General features: G+C 40.7%; 1 protein-coding gene across 3 annotated transcripts in view; it reads right to left on the minus strand.

Annotated features, from left to right (window-relative positions):
* Positions 1-22,565, minus strand: part of EIF2AK3 (eukaryotic translation initiation factor 2 alpha kinase 3) — an 89,562-nt gene that overhangs the window by 41,581 nt on the left and 25,416 nt on the right. The window contains exons 3-8 of one of the 3 annotated variants that reach the window (XM_036255646.1): positions 7,269-7,463; positions 5,459-5,589; positions 3,755-3,986; positions 2,461-2,623; positions 1,033-1,173; positions 83-205 (exon numbers count right to left, since the gene is read on the minus strand). In XM_036255646.1, the coding sequence (XP_036111539.1) occupies positions 83-205; positions 1,033-1,173; positions 2,461-2,623; positions 3,755-3,986; positions 5,459-5,589; positions 7,269-7,448 (970 nt within the window). In that variant the 5' untranslated portion in view covers positions 7,449-7,463. Of the gene's footprint in view, positions 1-82; positions 206-1,032; positions 1,174-2,460; positions 2,624-3,754; positions 3,987-5,330; positions 5,590-7,268; positions 7,464-22,565 lie in introns of those variants that run through there. The other 2 variants (XM_036255647.1, XM_036255648.1) reach the window with 2 other exon arrangements.

Consider the following 22,565-nt stretch of genomic DNA (forward strand, 5'->3'; position numbering starts at 1 on the left):
AATTTTGTTAATTAATTTCAAATAGTACATAAAATAAATTAAAAATAAAACGCATTTTCAATCCAAGAATAAGCACACTTACCATAAGGATACTGCAAGATTGAAAGTGCGCCATTACTGTACTCTTCATGAGAAAACTTATCGTTACTAAGACATTTGTCAAATTCATCAGACCCTACCAAGATAGGAGTTCTGGAAGGAGAATCTGAAAGAAAATGTAAAAACTTAACCACTAAGACTTTCATTAAAACACGTGTACCTCATTCATTAAAAAAACAGATATTCAAATAGTTCAGTTCAAGTATGTAAGTCAAACAAATGGCGCAAGGTTCTCCCCCTTCAAAAGCAATCTTGGAGAGAAGATGAATCCTTTAAACAAGTAATTAAAACCGTGTGATACAAAAATATACACAAGGTACAAAACGATAACTGAAGAAAGTAGGTAGCCTGGTATTTGATTTCAATTCATTAAGTGTGTCAAAGAGTATGTACCAACCAGGTAATTTCTTCATAAATTCTTTATATCAGTAGGCTAATAGCTCACTTGGTCATGGTTGGTGAATGGTTAAAAGTTTTTCTAAGTTGTACAGACAAATATTAACATTGAGTTCCAGCAAACCAACTGTTGTTTCAATGAAATCATGTTCTAAATGGTAATTAAAATTCATTAACATCTGCCTGGCCTGAGTGGCTCAGTTGGTTGAGCATAGTTCTGTGCATCAAAAGGTTGCCGGTTTGATTCCCAGTCAGGGCAGATACCTGGGGTTCAATTCCCATTTGGGATGCGTACAGAAGGCAACTGATCAATGTTTCTCTCTCCCTCTTCCCCTCTCTCTAAAAATTAATGAACATGTCTTTGGTGAGGAGTGAAAAAAAAAATTATTAATATCTGAAATACCTTCCTAGTTTATCAGAAAATATAGAGAATATAATTGTTGTGATCTTTATGACAGTCAAAAGTAGGGCAAAGACACTCATGACGGGGCCTCTGAACACGCTAAAAAACTTTATAAAAGTTTACAATCCACTTACGAATTAAGGGTTTCCATTTGATCGTTGGCAAAGGAATAATTGCGTTTTCATTATGAACAGATTCCAAGGCCTTGGGATTTGTTGGAAACTTTTCTGAAATTCTGACTGATGACTGCAGATACAGCTGGCCTCTGTACATTCCTGAATCAACCAGAACACTATCAGTTTTATTGATAATCAAGCACCAATAATAGTTTTCAAAAGGTTCATTTCATTTAAGAATATTAGATTAAATCCAGTTATCTTTCATGTGTTATACAGCTCTTTCAAAAAAAAATCATGCCTGACACACTCAAATGACCCAAAGGCTATTCAACAAGAATACGGGAGGAAAATTACACCCAAGGTTCATACAATGTTTCACACTGAATAATAACTTTCAATAATTACTGGAGAGCTTGAACAGTAGGAAAATTCAAAGAAAAGAAGTCAGTGTACTCTTATGAGACTAATAACTTAGATGAACTAACATTCTCTTGAAGAAAATAATTCCAGAGATACTGCTAACAATTCAGTTACATTTAGTATCATTAACATGTGTAACATGTTAATCTTTCAAATTCCTACATTTCATTGAGAATGAGCAGTAGGTAGCACACCGTTAGAGCTTAAAGAAGTCTGTGAGTATCTGACCACCAAAACTAATTCAAATAATTAGATTCAAGGTTTTTCTAAAGTTATTATGTCAAAGGCCTTCAACTGTCCAGAAGTACTCCAAAATTTTATTTTTATTTTTCAGATAAGTTGTATAAATGCACAGAAAAATAAAAAACAAACGTAATCTTTAAGGGAGGAACAAATTGCAAGTACAAATACAGATGTAGAAAGTTTTAGACTTTGAGGATATATCAGTAATTTGAAATATGCTATATATATGTATAATGGCAACATTTTTAAACCTTTCTAATCTAGGTCTCAGAGAAAAAAAATCTATTGTAATTAAAAGTTTCAGAACTGGATAAATGAAACAAAATAGCAGGACTGGAAATAAAACTCTAGATCTCAGGGCGGAGAATGTATCCAGGACTTAAAACTACTATGGGCACTCTGAAGCCGAAGCAACGCTGTGGGCGTCTAAACTAGATGTCCATTCGTCTGCAACCAGATGAGACCCTCACCCAGGTAAACGCTGTTTTCTAAACTAGATGTCCATTCGTCTGCAACCAGATGAGACCCTCACCCAGGTAAACGCTGTTTTCTAAACTAGATGTCCATTCGTCTGCAACCAGATGAGACCCTCACCCAGGTAAACGCTGTTTTCTAAACTAGATGTCCATTCGTCTGCAACCAGATGAGACCCTCACCCAGGTAAACGCTGTTTTCTAAACTAGATGTCCATTCGTCTGCAACCAGATGAGACCCTCACCCAGGTAAATGCTGTTTTCTAAACTAGATGTCCATTCGTCTGCAACCAGATGAGACCCTCACCCAGGTAAACGCTGTTTTCTGTGGCTCCTCGGGCAGCTTCTACAATGTCTTCTTCGTCTTCTAAAACGTCATCATTTGAGACATAACTTGTGTCATCAAAAAGGCTGATGGGAATGACTTTGCCATCCTTAACCAGCCAGGCAGATGCGATGGGAGTACAAAACTAAACAAGAGTGAAAAAGTTTTTTAAATAATTTCAAGCAGTATGTATGTATTCCAACTTCTAAAATACCATTTAAAGTCACAAATTTCTTTTTACATTTTTATTTTTCCAGATTTATTGACAAAAATGCATATATTTACGGTGAAAAATGTGATATTTTGATATATGTATCCATTGTGAAATGATTAGCACAGTCAAGCTAATTAACACACCCATCACCCCATAGTTATTTTGTGTGTGTGGCGAGAACATTCATATCTACTCTCATTTCACAATGTATATGTACATCAAATCATCACGATGTATAGACCAAATAGATACAGTTTATACTTGTCAATTGTACTCGGTAAAGCTAGAAAGAAATTTTTTTAAAAAGTCTATACTCATGGCAAATTTCAAGTATATGATATAGAATTATTAATTACACTCATCACCATGCTATACATCACATCTGCAGACTTCAGTCATCCTGCATAACTGAAACTCTGTATTCTTGACCAGTATCGCCCCATTTCCCCTCCCCGCTAGTCCCATTCCTCTCTCTGCTTCTATGGAGTCAACCTTTTCAGATTCCACCTATAAGTGAGATGATGCAGTATTTAATTTTCTGTGTCTGGCTTATTTCCCTTGGCATAATGTCCTCCAGGTTCAATGTTGTTGCAAGTGACAGGATCCCTTTTTGAAAGCTGAATAATATTCCACCGTGTCCACTCATCCGCTGGTGGATGCTTAGACTGATTCCATGTCTTGGCTACACTGAGTACGGCCACACTGAACATGGACTGCAGATGTCTCTCAGAGATACTGACTTCACTCCTTTGGGATGTGCACCCAGAAGTGGAGTGCAGGGTCACACAGCAGGTCCAGCCTTAGCTTTCTGAGGAACTGCTCACTGGTTTCCATAGTGGCTGTAGCAATCTCTAGTCCCCACAACGTGCACAGATACACTGTCATACACTGCTCGCCAATATCTTCACCAACACCTCTTTTTCACAATAGCTATTCTAACAGATATAAAACCACAAATCTCTTAAAGCAGAGAACAAGCTGAACATCCAAAACGGCCAACATGTCCCGTGTGGGCAAGCTGAGAAAGGAAGACAGTGCGTAAATGCTCAGGGGTTTGGGTACCTGATACTCCCATTCCAGGTGTCCTCCCTTCTTACTGAAGGCCATAACCTTCCAGTCGGCAACAGAGACTTTTATCACTGTGTCCACGACGGCAGCTTCCTGATCTTCCACATCGGAGATCACTTCAGACTCTTTGTTCCGACTGGGTTTTAATGTGCTTTCAATAAATCCGGCTCTAGTTTCCATGTCTGGAATATACCGAAGTTCAAAGTGGCCAACACTGAAATTCCACCTTAAATTTACAAATGCATGTTTTAGAAATTTACACTTGAGAAAAGGGGGTTAGATAAAGAACTCTGACACAGCAAACATTAAAATTTGGTGATGAGAAAAAGAATCTTCAGGAAAGAAGCGCTGTTCATTTATGCCACAAAAGGGCGACGCTGGTCCTGACACTTGACAAAAGGGTTCTGAAAGCTGTGAGTTGACGTCAGCTATGGGACAGATTCTTCTCTCAAAAATAAAAGACGTTCACATTTTTTAAATTTCTGTGAAAACGTCCTGAAGGCAATGTGACACTGTACACCACACCTAAGGGTCCCCTGATCTCTACTGACTCAGAGCTGCAAGTCACTCAGCCTTTTCTGGGTTTCAGTGCCCTTGTCCATAAAGTGACATTAATCATGTTTCCTCTATAATTAATTTACAGAAAATCACTTAACTATTATTAACAGTATAATATCCTGTCACTTAGATATAAAATGGCCTTAACATTACAACATCTATTAAAAAATATATACTTAAGGAACATGGATCTTAGACCTAGACTCTTCCGATACTGGTGACTCAAAATTCTAATTAATTTGAACATCTGCTCCTAGGGTGGCTGAGCACCCAGCAAGCATTCAAACTCTTAAAAGCAAAACCCTATGAAGGACATAAAGGCTAGGTTGCAGATACAATGCCCTCCTCACAGCCAGAGAACGCAAAAAAAAATGCACCCTTAACTGAGTTTTAGAAAACAATTTTCAGGAAAGAAAAATGAATTATATTGCATCATATTAAACTAAATTTGAAAGTCTGGTTTGCTTTCCAAGATAAAGATGGAATCTAAAATTATTTTTACTACAAAGGCAGTTTAACCTTTAAATATTAGGTTTTTAAATATCACACATGTATGTGATTTAAGAAGAGCATATATTATCCAAGCATCTTATTTTTAATCACATGTTTAAAGGTAAATTTTACATAAAAAAGTCATTATTTGGAAGAAAGAAAAAAAAAGAAAGAAATTTGACCAAATAAATTATACCTTCGTACATTAAGAAGAAAATAGACTAAAATGTTATTTTAAAATTGGGGTAATCAGAAAAACTATGAAACTACTATATACCAGAGAGAAGTCAGTCAAAAAGGTCCAAGCCGAAATAAAGCACATTAACTTTCTCTTAGAGCTTTTTGCACTGAAAAATGTTGATTAGTAAGATTGCTGTAACAGATGTCATCAACCTAAGACTGAACTGATAAGCAGTCACGTGTGAGACTCCTCCTAGTCCGCACATCCTGAAGCATATGGTGGGAAGTCCAGGGCAGAATGTGTTAATAATCTTGAGGCCATTTTTAATTTAGGGCTTACATTTTTCTTGAAAGAACAGAATGCTTCTAGAGAACCAAGAGAGGTCAGAAAATCTGCAAAGAAAGCCCGATGGGTTTGGTCTTGGCGGGTCTAAGTGCTACCAGCAGCAACCTGCTCTGAATACACACTTCTCACTGCCACTGCGAGGCCCGACGGCGCGGACCGTCTTCTGGGTGCGCTGCAGAAGCAGGACGTCCTCCTGTTCCACGTCGTCGTCATCCCATTGGCGACAACCCAGAGCTGAACAGATGTACCTCACCTGAAAGGACATATAAAGTTAGTTAAAAAAAAATTTACAAGTTACAGGAGAACAAAGCCATTAAATAAAAGAATCTCTAATTTATTTGTAAAAAATGAAAAATGTGTAAGAAGTACTCAATTATTCAGAAGTATCAGCTGGATTCCCAACTCCTATGATGAGGTATTTAGAACCATAGAAGTAGCTGTGAATATGCCAGGGAATGATTTTAAGGTTTCAGATAATTAGTCTTGAGCACGTCAACCAGTTTTGATATCTTAACAATATCCTTGATAAAATTTCAGGTGAATTTTAAAAAGTCAAAACCTCCTAGTTTCCATAGAGCACTGGTTGGTTTTGTTTTTGTTTTTTTTATCCTCACCTGAGGATATTTTTCCATTTTTTGTACAGATCGAATGGGAGAGAGAGGAAGGGAGAGAGAGAGAGAAACATCGACGTGAAGGGACACATCGAGTGGCTGCCACCCGCACGACCAACCAGGGCCGGGGACATACTGCAACTGAAGTACGTGCCCTTAGCGGGAACCGAACCCGGGTCTCTCCAGACCGCAGGCCGACGCTCTAACCACTGAGCCAAACTGGCCAGGGCGAGCACTGGTTGGTTTTTAAAGATGTGAACCTCTTCTGACAGCCACAGCATGTCAAAGTACCTCCTTCCAATCCTCACTAAAAGGAAAAGGCAGCCTCTCGGCGGGACCCGAACGGAAACCCCGGGAAGCAGCACACCTGCTGGAAGGCTGAGCTGCAGACGCGCCTCCAGCCGGAGCCCAGGACGCACTCGGCCCCGCGACAGACACAAGGCCGAAGGGCGAGGACGCGAGGCCTCCTCAACAATGCAGAATCGGGGTGCAGAAGCAGGAAAGCATCTGCGTGTGCAAGTGCTACAGACCTAACATTTAATAGGCAATTGCTCAAGTGTGAGAAACTCAAGGGTCGAAAGATCATTTTTCTATGCTTCTTATTTTCATTTTAAGTCTATATATAAAATATTCACACATCAAGGTGTTAAGGGGTTAAAAATATTTTTGTTTCTAAAAAGATGTTTTTAATTGGTTATTCCTAATAATGAATTGTTATTGAAGATCCAATCTTAGAAGCAGATTATGATCACATCCTAAGAGCTAACAACGGACAAAGACTAGGTCTTAGCAGCATGACTTTGTCGCCAGACAGGTCAAGTCAAATCTGACCTTGGAAGTTTCTGAACCTTTTAAAGTCTCAGCTTCCTCATCTTTAATACCAGTACACACTTTCTTCTTGGATCCTCTTATTCTAGGATCAAACTAGATAAAGAAATGAGTGGTGTGATTATTCTTATTAGGATTGTTACTAATCTTTGGAGGGTCCCTCATCTGTCCAAATGGAAACAGAAATACGTAACCCTTAAGAATACTGTGAGGATTTCAAAATAATGTGCAATAAATGCACCTAACAGAGTAGAGCAGGTTGTCTTCCACCTGCTACCTGGGCTCTGCTGTTCACTCTGTTGTCTTGGATAAATTTAGTTTACATTAGTAATTTTTTCCTCTTTCTACTTTCTAGTTCTTTTACTAAACCAAATTAAGTCCTCAAGGGAAATTTTAATAAACCTCAACCAGTAATAGTATTGTCTAAGAAATTACTTCTTCTATCCTTATTTATTCTGATTTCTCCCCAAATAAACTCAGCACTTGCACTCACCTTTCCACTGTACGCACTGAGTCCATACGAGGTGAGAGACTTTCCTCCAACCAGAACAACGTCGTCTCCAAACTTGTAGGAAGATTCCAGAAGCGACTCAACTGTAAAAGGAACTGTCTCCATGCTCTCGCGGTCCCGGTCCCACTGGAAGAGGTCTCCATCCAGGGAAGGAATGATCATCTTATTCCCAAAAACCTAAAAGAAAAGCTACCTTTGAACAGGACCTTCGCTGAGAGAACTGACTGTAAGAGCTGGAGCCTGGAGCCCGAGGGACTCTGGCCTCCTCCTCAGCAGCCCCGCTCGTCATCCGCAAGCCACCTGAGAGAACCGCCCGCCTCTCCAGGACCCCCAGGAGGTTGTCTAGCTGCCTTTTCTCCAACTCAGTTTGCCCGCAGTGTCTCAATGATACATGAGTTACCACAAGAAGTTTTGTGATCGAGTGAGATCGAGAAGAGGTTCCTACAGGGGTTCTTGTAGTGAGCAACAGGCTAACATACAAAACAGTTTTCCAGCGAGGGGACCTGGGCAGTACTTTCTAGGCCCATTGTTGCCATAGGCCCAGATCCAAGAACACAGTTGAGTTACACAGTACCCCACCCTTTCTTCTACTTACTCTCTCCGGTCTGCTGTGTGCTAGAAGCCTGATTTTATGCTCTCAGTTGTTCTTCCTTCTTATCAATGTTTACTGAGGGCCTACTATGTCCAGGTACTATTCTTTGCTTAGGATAGACCAATGAGCAAAACAAACAACAATAAAAACAATCTCTGTCTTCTGGAGCTCAAACTCTGGTGTCAGTAGACAAACAAGGTAAGGGACAATTGTAGGGTAAGTCAGGTGATAAGTACCAAAGGCCAATAGAACAAGATAAAGGGGGAGGACAATGCGCATGTAGGAGGGGAGAGACCGGCAGTGAGGAGTTCAGGGCAGACCCCGCTGAGAATGTAATATCTGAGCAAAGTCTAAACATGAGCATTAACCATGCTTCTTTCTGGGGCACACCCTTTTGCCAAGGCGGAAGGTGTAACTGTGCCCACCACAAGGAAAGCGAAGGCTACAGAGGCAAGGGTGAGGCAGGGAGAGGAGGGAGAAGGCACGAGATGACGATGATGGCTGACAGCAGAAGGCGCTGAAGGTCAAATCTGGGACCCAGTGGAAGGGAAGGCCAGTGGATTTCATTGTGGATTCCGTATGGGATGAGCAAAAGAAGAGTCCAGCATGGTGTAAAGGTTTGGCCAAGAACATCTTGTTTCTTGAGAAAGACTGTTAGTGCATGTTTTGATGACATTGATCCCTTGGCATTTATTTTTTATTTTATTTTTTAAATACATGGGAAATAGTATATATACTTTTTAAATATATTTTTATTGATTTTTTGAGAGACAGAGAAACATCGATGTGAGAGAGAAACATCGATCGGCTGCCTCCTGCACACTCCCTATTGGGGATCGAGCCTGCAACCCGGGCATGTGCCCTGACCGGGAATCGAACAGGGACCTCTCAGTCCCTGGGACGTCACTCATGCACTGAGCCACACTGGCTGGGCAATCCCTTGGCATTTCAAATACATATACAATTTGATTTACTTTAGCTAATGACAAAACTATTTTCTTGATTATCCAGGCTCAGAAATTTGGAAAAGGGGAATAGGAAAGAATAAAGAGTTTAAAAAACAAAAAACAAGACTCCAAACAAATGTTGGTCTTAACTTTTGTTAGAATGTTTCACTCTGCACGCCTTCCTCCTGTTCTGGAGGGCAGGCTGGGAGGCACTACCCCAACACACTTCTTCCTCTCCCTCCCAGCTCCAGGCTTGGGGGCTTCTGCGTGAACTATCACAACAGCCTCTACACCTCTTCCCCGGAAATGCCCTCCTTCTAACCTCTCATTACTCAGAGATTCATGTCTGCAGTCAGAGTTAAGCTTGTTATGACACTATTCAAAGAACCTTCAAAGCTCTCTACTGTCTTCTTTTTAAAGACCCCAAATCCTAAGTCTGACATTCAAAAGTGCTCTAAACATGACCTCAAACAACCTTTTCCTCCTTGTCCTTCACCTTCCGCCACATGGGCAGCAAGCAGGCCCATTGCTCAAGCATGATTTTACTGCTGCGTTCATTGTTCAGCTGTTGACAGACTGTCAAGGCCATTTCTTCTCCCCGGTACACCCTCCTATACCAACACCGCCCAGTCTGTCTGGACAGCAAGCTAGCACCACTTACGTTTGCTTTGAAGCCCAAGACAATGTTGGCAGGGCAAATTTGAGGACAAAAGCCTACCCACTCCTCAGTACTGTATTAACTTGTTGCTGTAACTATAAACTGATATTCACATCTTCAAAAACTGCTTGTTGTACCTGTGAGAAATATTGCCCAGTAAGCTAGTGCTGTCACAGTCGTTTACAAAGCAGCCGTAAAAGAAATGCACTCAAATCTAGAGTCCAGATTGTGTTATCCACGTCATTCCCCAAAAGAACTGAGGCTTCTGGAAAATGGCTGATCCCAGGGCTGGGGCAGTATGGGCACAACATCGCCTTTAACGTTTGAGAAAGGATGAACGTAAATTTTTTTTTCAATTTAAAAAAGATGGGCGCATGCCACTGACCACATCTGAAAGAGTTTAAGTACAAAAATAATTAAGTACTGAATTATAAAGCATTAGAAAAACAGGAATTCATGAGTCGATACTGACAACAAACAGATAAAATAAATAATATGGGGGTAGAGGGAGGGCTCCTCTTGCTATAGAATGCTGAGTTTCTCCCGGTGACTATGGAGGGAGGGCTGCAATTGGGAAAACGGGTGTTTAGCAACCACCACAGAAAAGACTGAATCTGGCAAAAATCAGCAATGGTGTTAAATCTAGGCAGAAATTTTGATGAGAAGCAGGATGTTTGCATGGCCTCATAGTATTCCGCCCCCCCCCCCGACTGCTTATTAGTTACAAGATATTGTAAAATAAATTAAAAAGTAAATAAATAAAAGCAGCAATTACATAGGGAAGAGTTCAGACACCTTGAGTGGTGACCAAAATGAGGATCACCCCTGCATGCCAGATGTGGTGCCCTGGGGAGGACATGACCTGTGCACCTTGCCAAGACTGCACGGTCGCGTCTAATACAGGACACCAGACATACACAAAAGGACAGAGACACTGTATTCTTCAAAAACATCAAGGTCATACAAGACAAAGTCTGTGGAAAATCCAGATAAAAAGAGGCTAAGGTGACAAGAGGCTGAGCGGGGACAGAGGATGCTACAGAAGACATTCCACCTACTGATTAAATTGGAATATGAATAGTAGATTAAAGTGTCAATATACATTTACAAGGTTGACAACTGTGGTGTGCTTATGTAAGAGAGTATCTCCATCAGGAAGTATTTAGTAGTGAAGGGCCATGATGGATATTTAATTTATTTTCAAATGTTTCAAGGAAAATGTGTATATAAGGGATTAGGGCAGGGGAAAGAGAGAGAGGGGCACTCAAATGATACAGCCAAGGAGGCGTGGGTAGGTAAATCTGGGTATATAAGGGTTGGGGGGGGGGTACCACTGTTATTTGGGCAATTTTTTGTAGTTTGAAATTATTTCTAAATAAGAGGTTAAAAAGAAAGATACTCGAGAGCCTTGCAGGAGCTCTGTAATTAAAGCCAGAAGGCTATAGCATTAAGTCAAAATTCACCATCATGCTGGGTTTTTAAAGATCTCCAATTATTAGTTATTTATATTTATATTGGTCAAAGTAACATACCCTATGATACAATATGATCTCCCATTTTGAGTTACATATGTTACAAAATCAAGTATCTATTGTTCTCTACCTTCCATATTATGTGAGGTATTCTATGGAGTATTTACCAGAACAGTAAATTCGAATTACGGTGAAGTCAGAGGGACAGGCCGTCCAGCGGTCCAGCCGTCCACGTGGTGCTACTTGAGCACCAACAGGAGAGCGGGCGTGTCACTGGGAGGAGATGGACGGTCTGCAGCACAGAGAGAACGTGACTCGGACTCCTTTCCTCTTGCATGAACCACCTCTTTCCCCCTAAACAGAGCAGGTCCTCTGGGAACACAATGGCTCCTAATTCCACAAACATACCCCAAAAGTTAATAATATGGACTAAAATCCATCATTGATTTAAGGAAGATCTATACTCCTCCTAGTGTAGTAGAAAATAAACTATCTACAGTAAAAACTATGGTTTAAACTGTCTAGATTTTATATGATGGACCATATTGTGAAAAACTGGCTTATTTCAAAAGTTAGATCTTCAACAGCGTTTTAACTCAATGAGAAAAGTAGAAAACCCAAGCCAACAGCAGAGAAGCATTATGATTCAGTGCTGAATCATGCTATTTCTGGGCTGTGACTGTAAAAGTTCAGCCTTAAACCGCCGCCTGTGAGTCATCCCGCGGCTGCGGACCTCTCTCCTGAGCTCCGGAAGCCTTGCAGGCTGCACGTGAGAGCAGGGACCCTTTCCGTCAGCCACAAGCAGCAGGATAGCATTCCGTTCAGGTAGAGGTGACGTCAGCCCTCACACAGCATTACCTCACCCGCCCAGCACAGGAATGAGTCACCCGGAGGGTAGGGGCGGATCTCGGCCGGACACAGTGTAGGCTCCCGCGACGCATTTTCACGCCCCTGATCACCCTGTGAGCGGCTATTTGCTCCGCTGCGCTGCTCCGCGTCTCAAACGGATTATGCAACTTGCTTCCCCCTTTAGTCATTTTTAAAAACATAAATCCTTGTTTCTTGTGTGTTTTCCCCTCTCGATTTGGTTTTTCTGCTCATAACTTTAAAGTAAGAGGTTTGTCACATTGGCCAGCAAACTAGGACCAAAGACCCAACAAGGTCCTCATCCATGCAGTCACAGAGCAGTCCGGAAAAGAAAGGGAATCGCTATTTCTGAACAAAATCTGAATGGCATAATGAACATTGGTGGCACACGTAATCAGGGCTGCTATTTGAAATCAGAATGGGGAAACAAGAGCTCTGATTTTCAAGCAGCAGAAGGCAGTCAACTGAGAAATGCAGACAGCACCAGCACTAAAGCCAATGTAACCACAATGAAGACAGATTCCTCTAACCACATCAACAAGTATGTTTTCATTCGGTTCTTACACCTTTTCCATTACCTCCTCCCACCCACATGCCATCCACACATACACTTCTCAGGGTATATGCAATTTTTAGTTAACTCATAAAAATTTTGAAACATACTAAATATTTTATTTATTTTTAACCCTCACCCAGAAACATTTTTTTCATTGATTTTAGAGAGAGGGAGAGATGGGGGGGGGGCGGGGAGAATCCATAGGCTGCCTCCCAAAAGCACCTGGCTGGACTGGGGCCAGGGAACTGAACCCGAAACCTAGGTATGTGCCCTGACGGGGAATCGAACCCAAGACCTTTCGGTATATGAGACTACACTCCTATCAACTGAGCCACACAGGCCAAGGCATAATAAATATTTTAATAAAAATAAAAATATAACAAACCCCCATGTATCTATCACCCAGTTTTAACAATGATGAATATTTGCTCATTGTTCCAACTATTCTCCACCCACCCTCTCCATACACTTGTTTACTAGAGTATTTATTTTAAAGTAAATCCAGACATCGTATCATTTCACCTATAAATACTTCATTGCTGACAAATAACACACCAACATTACATATAATGGAATTAAGAGTAATTCCTTAAAAGCATCTAATATTCAAATGTATCTGATTGTCTCAAAGATAGACTATGCAACAGTATTACTCCAACAGAGAATCCAAACCCCACATATCACATCTGATCCTTTTGCTCTTTTATGCGTGCACTGATTTCCTTGAGAAACCAGGCTTAGTCCTCCCATAGAACGTCCCACAGTCTGGATTCTGCATGTCATTTAACTTGTTCCTTTATCCCCAGTATTTGCTGAAAAATGTGATCAGCCCTGAAGCTTTGCTCTGACGCAGGTTCAATATTTTGATAAGACTACTTCATAGACGGTGCTGTAAACTTCCTATTATATTAGTGGTCAGCAAATAGCTCATGGACCAGAGCCAACCGTGTGTGTCAGCAAATCAAGTTTCACTGGAATGCAGTCACAGTCACTCATTTATGCACTGTCTGTGACTGCTTCCCACTGCCCCTGCAGAGACCACGTGGCCCACGGCCCGAGATGTTGACTATCTAGCCCTTTGCAAGATGTTGACTATCTAGCCCTCTGCGCCCGTGTTATGTCTTATTTGCTACTATTCATGGGCGGATTCAGGGAAGTCCACATGATCCCTGTGCTTTAGTGTGTCCAATCAACTTTTCACCATTTTGGTATCCATGGATGATTACTAGTTCAATAAAGGGGATAAAATAATGATTTTAATTCTATCATTCTTTCTACATTATTAGCTAGAATTTTTCCATAAAGAATTTTCCCTCATTCAGCTTCAGAAGCTGGATTTGCATTTCCTCAAGGAGTGACTCAGACATTAAACACTTCCAAATCCAAAAAGTTATATCCAGTGTGTTCCCTAAGTAAGAAAGAAAGAAAAGGAACACACTGGCCCTGGTAGTTATAAAAGCCAAGTCCCAAGTACATGCTGAGAAGCAGTCGAGTTAAAAGGTTTTGCAAAAGCAGGTGTCCAGCATCCACAGCGAGATGACTGTAGCCCGTCCAGCCCCACTCCTGGGTCCCCCCAGCCACTCGCTATGACCCTGGACAAAAGCTAACAAACACTTGACTGTTTCACAGAATTTCTCACATTAAGTTATTGTACTTGATCCTCAAAACCACTCTCCACAACTTCTTTGAAAGGTATGTCTTTTGGTTCCCAAACTACTGATTTCTACCACTGTGGTGTTACGTTTGCCTGCTCTTCCCCCCACTCCTTCCCTGCTACCCCCGTTCCTCCCCAGACAGGGCTTTTGACATTCTCTTTTTGGTGAGACTTTCAGTGAATCTAAGGGAAGTCTTAGTGAGGTATTTGCATTCATATGCCAATTATTTCTAATCGTGGAAGTATTTATAAGCATTTATAAAGTATTCACACCAACATGCTATCTACATGATGTAGTTGAGAAATTATTCTTGATAAAGTACATTAAGAATTATAATTATTAGTACAGAAGATATAAATACATTGGTAAGTATTGAGATATTAAAAAAAATAAAATATTGGAAAGTAAGCAAGAAATAAATCCAAAGATCTAGGGTTGAGTCTCACCTGTACTACATTAGACAAATTTCTGAACCATTTTGAGTTCAAATTTTCTCATCTGAAAAATGGGGGTTAATAAGAATATTTACTTTATAAGGTCATGTTAAGGATTAAATAAGAACGGGTTTGCGCCCAGCTGGTGTGGCTCAGTGATTGAGTATCAGCCGGTGCACCAAGAGGTCACCAGTTCGATTCTGGGTCAGGGTACATGCCCAGGTTGTGGGCCCCATCCCCAGTGGGGGGCATGCAGGAGGCAGCCAGTCGATGTTTCTATCTCCCTCTCCCTTCCTCTCTCTTTAAAATCAATTAAAAAAATGTTATGAAAAGAATGGGTTTGCTATCACTTGGCAAATGATAAAGTGTTAATCAAACAACAGTTGTTATGTCGATGTAATAATCCCAGGCTGCTATTTTGAACCTCTAACGTAACTCGTGTGTGTGTCTAGTGTTAAAAACAAATATATATAAATTCATCATGAGACTTCTTTTATTTTCTATAAGAAAACTTCAGAAAATAACTATGGTTCATTAACACCAAATTTCAAAAGTAAGTTTTAAAATTCAAATAGCTGCTCCAAAAGTAAGTTCAAGAAGTGAGTAGAAAGTTTAACTATACCATGGTGATTTTTTCTTTCCCAACCCTGGATCCACAATATCTGTTTGAAAACAAAGCCTCGAAACTAAATAAAGATGAATTCAATGTAAGATTTAAATATATTAGGCCCTGGCTGTGTAACTTAGTTAGTTAGACCATTGTACCAATACGCCAAGGTTGTGGGTTCGATCCTTGGGCTGAGTACATACAAGAATCAACCAATGAATTCATAAATAAATCAATGTTTTTCTCTAATCGATGTTTCTCTCTTTCTCTTCCCCCCATTAATAAAAAAAAATTAAATATATCAAATTGTTACTAGTCTTTGATTTACCAGAAATCTCTACCAGACCTAAAATTCTCCTTTGATTATAATACAGAGGTTCTGCAGGATTGTAAAGTACTTTATTTATCATAAGAATAAGCAAAATTAAGGAAGGTTAACAGGTATATTTTTATATATTTCAATTCTTCAAAAATGGTATACAATGTATCCAAAATAAAATGGTAACTCTTGCTCTGGCCAGTTTTGCTCAGTGGTTAGAGCATCAGCCTGCAGACCAATGAGTTGTGGGTTCAATTCTGGTCAAGGGTACATACCTCGGTTACGGTTCGTCCCTAGCCCTGGTTGGGTTGTGCAGGAGGCAACCAGTCAATGTGGCTCTACCACATCAATGTTTCTGTTTTTCTCTCAACCCCCTCCCCCTCACTCTGTCTGATAATAAATAGAAAAAATCCTCAGGTAAGGAATAAAAAAAAAAAAAAGGTAACTGTTAATAAATCAAAATCAGCAATTGAACTGACCACTAGATGCCAGAATTACCTATCTATGTTTTTTCAAAAAGGTCCAACATTGTTATGTTGAGAAAATACTTTTATTTCCCTGAAAACATTTAAATTAGCATGATGAGGAGAGTAAAGGAATCTTATTCACTAAAAGAAAAGCGTTCCTGGGAAATCATACCTCAAAGACTAAGGGAGATGATCTAACGTAAGGGATTGTAAGCTCTTTCAGTAGCTCTGACTATTAAAGTCACCCTGTGTGACATGCGTAAAAGGAAATGTAGATTTAAAATAAAAGTAAATACAGAAGAAAAAACAAACCATCACTGATTTGATATTTATTATCTTCAAAACTTGGTAATGAATGCCCAACGGCAGTGAGATACCAAGTAGATAATAACTGTTTCATTCTTTTTTTTCCTTAAACTAGTTAACCTACAAAACAAAAGACTTCAAGGAAAATTACCAGACTAACTTTTTAAGCATTTTTCATATTCATGGTGAAAATCACAGATTTTAGAAACTGTCTCTTCCTTTCCTTAGACCAATATACATTCATGAAGTCAATTTCTTAAAAAGTAGGGTCAAATCAACTTCTTGCTTGGTAACAAGCGTACTGGAATAAATTGGTTTGTTTCACAGCATTGCTTTCAGCCATGCTAAGTGATTAATAAAACAAACTGAATCAAAGCACTGCTTCATTCCTATAATTAAAAGAAAAGCAATTAACCGAAACAATTATTTAAATATCGGTCTGCTATATGATTGACAGCAACTCTTCACGATAAATCACCATCTTAGGTGACATCATGAGGCTGACTATGTGCCAGTTTATGTACAAATGAAAAACTGCAAAAGGACTGGACATCTTTCAGTGTAAGTTTGAGAATCATTTTTTTAAAGATTTTTTTGTTGATTTTTACAGAGGGAGGAAGGGAGAAGGAGAGAGAGCGAAACATCGATGTGAGAGTGATACATCCAATGGCTGCCTCCTGCACGCCCCTCACGGAGGACTGAGCCCGCAACCCAGGCAGGAATCGAACTGGCAACCTTTCGGTGCACGGGAAGATGGCCAACCAACTGAGCCACACCAGCCAGGGCATAAGTTTGATGATCTTTAAAAGAGATTACAGATCTTCTTTTAATAAAGCAATACTCAATAAGGTCTACTAATGAACTCTTTGTGAACCATGAATCAGTAACCATGAAAAGTATGCTCTTTCCAAAGACCCCCCATGCCCACCCTTGAAGGCCTTCTCAATGAATGCAGCCCCAGGCGATGGACAGGAGGTGGGAGAGCTCCTGCTTCCTGGTTGTCTGTTTCTGCACCTGTTTGAAACAACAAGGCCTGTCCCTAGAGGAGGAACAAGCCTAAAATAAAACAAAACCCCAGACTCTAACTATAGACTGATAAAAAAGTTGTTTGTTCTTTTTAAGGGGCATTTTAACAGAAAACCGAAACACAAAACAAATATATCTCTAAATAAAGGAAAGATAAAGATATTCATCTGTCAAACTAGCTGTATACACACACTTATAATATGCATTTTAAATAAATACAAGAAAGGTCTTTGTATTTATGAATATGTTCCAAGATATAGAGAAGTAACCAGTTCAAAGATATTAAATCTTAGATTTGGTAAAGAATCGTCCAAATGCCATCCAAAGACCTCAAAGAAAAACTATGTAAATATGTTACAAAACAAAATAAAATTTAAGACAATGAGGACCACAGGCAAATCTCCTAAATGCTTTTTCAAGGTTGAATCTGCATGTAAATTACCAGAGGAAAGCAAATCAGTTTCATCTCAAGTGGGTCCTTCTGAAAATTAAGACAAAATTCTTAGATACTATCAAAAGTACTATGCTCAAAAAGTAGGGCACATCTGTTAAAGCTAACAGAATACACCTTAGGTCAGCAATTTTTAATCTTTTTCATTTCATGGCTCACACAAACTAATTACTAAAATTTTGCAACACACCAAAACTATATCATATTTTTTTTTACCAATCTAACAGAAAAATAGGTATAATTTTGATTCATTCACACCAGACAGCTATTGTCGTGTTGATTGTTGTCATTTTTTAAAAATGTTTTTATTGATATTTTTAGAGCAAGAGGAAGGGAGAGAGAGAGAAAAACATAGATGAGAGAGAGAAACACAGACTGGCTACCTCTTGCATGTCCCCTACTGGGGATTGAGCTGGAAACCCAGGCATGTGCCCTGACCAGGAATTTAACCAGGACCTCTCAGTCCATGGGACAATGCTCAATCCACTGAGCCACACCAGCCGGGCAACTGTTGCCTTTTTTTTATTTGACAATCTAAGGGAAAAGAGGTCAGTGCCCCTGACTAAGAGTCAGGTATTGCATATTTTAAAAATTCTTGCGGCACACTGGTTGAAAATTACTGCCTTGGGTTTATCATTTATTCTAACACAGACACACATAGTTTTAGCTTGATTTATATCAGTATTCTTTTAAGGAAGTTTGCAAATACCTAGTTAAGAGGAAAAAATGGTGATTCAGATTTGTGTCCCAAGGCACCTCAACTTTCCTACAGTATACAATTCATTCTAAATATAATGTAAAATGCTTGTTTTTAACAGAAACAGTAATCTCTGTAATCCTCTGGGAACTTATTTTTTTTACTGACATAAAACACCACTAAAGCAACATGACATACTACCTTAAATGCTTTTTGGATCAGAAAAGGTTAAGGACAACATTGGAGCAGGCCACAAGGCAATGAGACACGCTCCTAATGGTAACATCTAATGAACTTTTTAAAGAATCCTTAAATGTAGTGAAAGGGAAGTTCCAAGATCCATCTAGATAATTTACTGGGGTGTTCATGTATTTGGTGGTACTGGATTCTTGAAGTTAGAACAATCTTTAGAGACTTAGTCCAACCCCCTAATTTTAGAGAAGGAAATTAAAGACTAGGTCAAATTTGGCTAGGTCATAAGCCAGCTAGTGGAAGAAGCACTAGAACACAAGCTCCTGAGTCCTAGTCGCTCCTACCTAAAAAGTTCCTGCACAGCTTCGTAATTCCAACAAAAGTGCAGGTAATGCATAACCAATTCCTCTCTCCCTGATAGCTGGAAACTACGGTACAGACTATAAAATCCTTTGCCCTTCGGCTTCTTATTAGATTCATAATTGCTGCACAGAGAGTACATCTTCTCTGGTGTCCAGATTTGATCTGTTTCCTCTTTGTAACACTCCGATGAAGCCTGGAGGAACCGACATTCTAATACAGGAGTCCCCACGTGAAGCCAAGGGTCTGCCTATGGTCACCTGGGTGGTACGTGCTACATCTCCACACCAGTTCCTCTACCTGCTGCACCTAGGCTCCTTCCTCCACGACCCTTCCGAGCAAATGCTGGGCTTCAGACACAGCGTTAACTGTTACATTGTATCAGATGCATTTAAAAAGTTATCTACGCATCCAATTCCCAGTGTTCCAAGTAGTAGTGTTTGGTCCTCTTTTTGTGGTATGTTGTCCAACTTCTGAACACAACTTCTAGACGCTGAGCAACACACACCTTGCTGGTGACTGCAGCTCACAACACATCCCTCTCCTTGTTGACATGATCCTAATCTTACAGACCTTTTTATCACTTTTATTATATACCACTAAGCAATTGTCAAAGTGTGGCCTGTGGACACTTTAAGGGACACAGAAGGCAAAACAGTTTTTAACATGGCATCACTGCCCTCTCACTGAGTGACATTTGTACAGAGTGTAAAACACTGAAGCTGGGGCCTCGGCCTTGTATTCTTTTTTTTAGAGAGAGAGGAAGGGAGAGAGAGAGAGAGAGATAGACACATTGATGAGAGAGAACATGGACTGGCCGCCTCCTGCATGCCCCCCACTGGGGATCGGGCCCACAACCTGGGCCTGGGCCCTGACCAGGAATCTTGGTGCCTAGGTCGATGCTCAAACACTGAGCCACACCGGCCGGGCGACGGCCTTGTATTCTTATTCTTTATGGCCGCACGCTCACAGCAAAAAACTAGATACAGGGCAGTTTCACTCAGAATGTTCAGAAAGAGGCGATAAATGTGAGAACTTTTGTTGAACTGTGACCTGAATGTACACACTCGACTGTCCCGCCTGCCTCGCTAGGACGTGGCATTGAGCACGGGCCCCACGAGCACCCTGAGGGACAGCACGTGTGACAGAGTTTGAGCAGAACCAGCAGTTTTGCTCACAGAGCTCCATTTTCACTTGAAAAACTGAGAGAAAAACTATGGTTATGAGACTTGGGTATTACACAGACATTTTCTCAAAAGTAAAGTGAATCTCTCACTTCAAAGACAACACTTGTGATAAAGTTCAAGTTTTCACAAAAGCTGGAATTTTGGAAAACCTGTGGCTACAATGTGAGCCTGACCGCTCCCCAGCACTTAGAGGTTTTCCTGATGTGATCACAGTAAGAGTAGTAACTGATTTTTACAATACTCTGTGAGGGAACATTTCAGTATTGGGAAGATCTTTGTAACCCAGTAAACCAGTATTTTCCAAATAATGGTAAAAAACCATGCAAGAGTAAAAGGCAAGACAGACCAGTGGATGTTAATGTAACATAATACATAATGTTCATCAATATGGTTTGAGATTCCATAGTGCAATTAACCTTTAAGAAACTTTCACTTATTTTGATATGGTATAAAAAAAAAAAAGACCAAAATCACCTGAAAAGGATATTAAACTACTCCTCCCTTTCCAACTACTATGTATGTATGTGTCTGGACTTTCTGCTTTATATAGTTCAATGGAAACAATGCCACATATTAAATGCAGAAGCAGATACAAAAATCTAATTGTCTTCTACTAAAACCAGAAAGTAAACCGATTTGCAAAAAAGTAAAACAATGCCACTTTTTTCATTAAATTTTTTGTACTGGAAATATCATTATTCTTCATAAAATATGTTGTTTATGCTATCATACAATGGGCCCATTGGTCTTTTTTAATGAATTAATAAGTAAGTGTTTTTAAAATTTGTTTTAATTATTTAATATGGTTTAAGAGTAGACGGATATGACCCTGGAGGGAAAGGGCTCTCAGGAGCCACAATAATGTTTACAGATGTAAAGGGAGACAGTCAAGCTCAGACGTGCTGTGCGAACAGCCTGAGTGTGTAGGGGAGGCACAGCCCAGATGGGAGAGGGCTCCCGAGCAGGTGGAGCGGGGACAGTCCGGCACGCCTGAGCTCAGTCCAGCGTTATCACCTCGTCAGTTTAAAACTTCAAGCAATTAACCTCTCTGGGCTTCCGTTTCCTCTTCTACAGAATGAGTCCAACATGTCAACCTCAGGAGAATCACGGTGGGTGTTAGTTACACTGTGCTCGTAAAGCACATGACACGTGTATTACAGGGCTGGGAGCAATGGTGTTGTCACTGACGTATCTACATAGTAAACACACAGCCTGAAGAAATGGTCCCACACACTCAGGTGTGCAGCAAAACATAATAACCCAATCATGCTACCACAAATGGTTCAGTAACTGAAGATTTTCTTTCCTTTTCTTTAAAGTAGAAAATTTAAGTCTAGGCAATGCAGAGAGGTCTCGGGACCCTTGTCCTGCAGGACAGACAGCAGTGAGCTTCTCATTCATTGTGCAGAGGTGACAGAGTGAACTTTTGGAATATGCTTGCACTTTGACACTTCAAAACAGTCTATCCAAAGGATCTAGAGTTGGGGTTGGATAGGAAGAGGATCTTTAAAACAAGACAGCCCTAATAAACAACAGAAAATGGTAAGGACTAGTGATGATGACAATGTGTCACTGCAACTGAAACATCCGCTCATCCGCTCATCCGCTCACATGGAGGCGGTACCAAAACGCTGCCACAGGAAGATGCTGAGCCACCTCCTCCCGAGAACATTTCGAATTATACCTGTGTTTAGAGCAACTCCTCCTAAGACAGGTAAGAGTCAAAGAAACAGCTTCTGCACAACGAACAGGAGAGACTGCACAGACGATGGCGGGAAACCACGAGAGCTCTTCAGGAGCTGAGGACACTCTAGGCCAGGAGAAACGTGAGCGCCATTGTTAATGCTTCCTGTGCACACAGACAGTGAGTGGGAGCTCTATCCAGGGTCTCTGGCCAACCTGCAGGCCACTGTAGTTCCTCCCCAGCCAATAGTCCCAGAGGCAGATCCAGCACAGCAGGAGGGCACCACAGTGTGCATACAAGGGGCTCCTCCACCTGGTGACTGATCCAGTGGGTACAGGGGGGCACTGCACACCCACTGGGTTGCATGCACGCAGGGCTCCCCAGTCTAGAGAGGGTACAGAACTAGCAAAGTGCAGCAGTGCATGCACATTGCCCCATCCAGAGAAAGTGCAGAGCTACCAGGATGGTGTGATGTGTACACTCAGAGCTGTCCTGCTCCAACCCGGTTTAGGCAACAGACAATTAAAGCAATAAGCATGCTAAGCACACCAGGAAGACCCGCCTAGGCAATCAAGTGTACACACACCAGGCAATAAGCATGCTAAGCACACCAGGAAGACCCGCCTAGGCAATCAAGTGTACACACACCAGGCTACCCCACGCAGAACCTATACCTTCAGACCAGGTGACATGCCAGGCACCACACATGCTCATCCCAACTACATCTAACCTGCCAAAACCACACAGAGGAGATGTAGCTCTCTCAGCTAACTTGTAGTAACAAACACAGAAAGTCAAACAA

This window comes from Molossus molossus, unplaced genomic scaffold (genome assembly GCF_014108415.1).
Source record: "Molossus molossus isolate mMolMol1 unplaced genomic scaffold, mMolMol1.p scaffold_m16_p_12, whole genome shotgun sequence".
Lineage (NCBI taxonomy): Eukaryota > Metazoa > Chordata > Mammalia > Chiroptera > Molossidae > Molossus > Molossus molossus.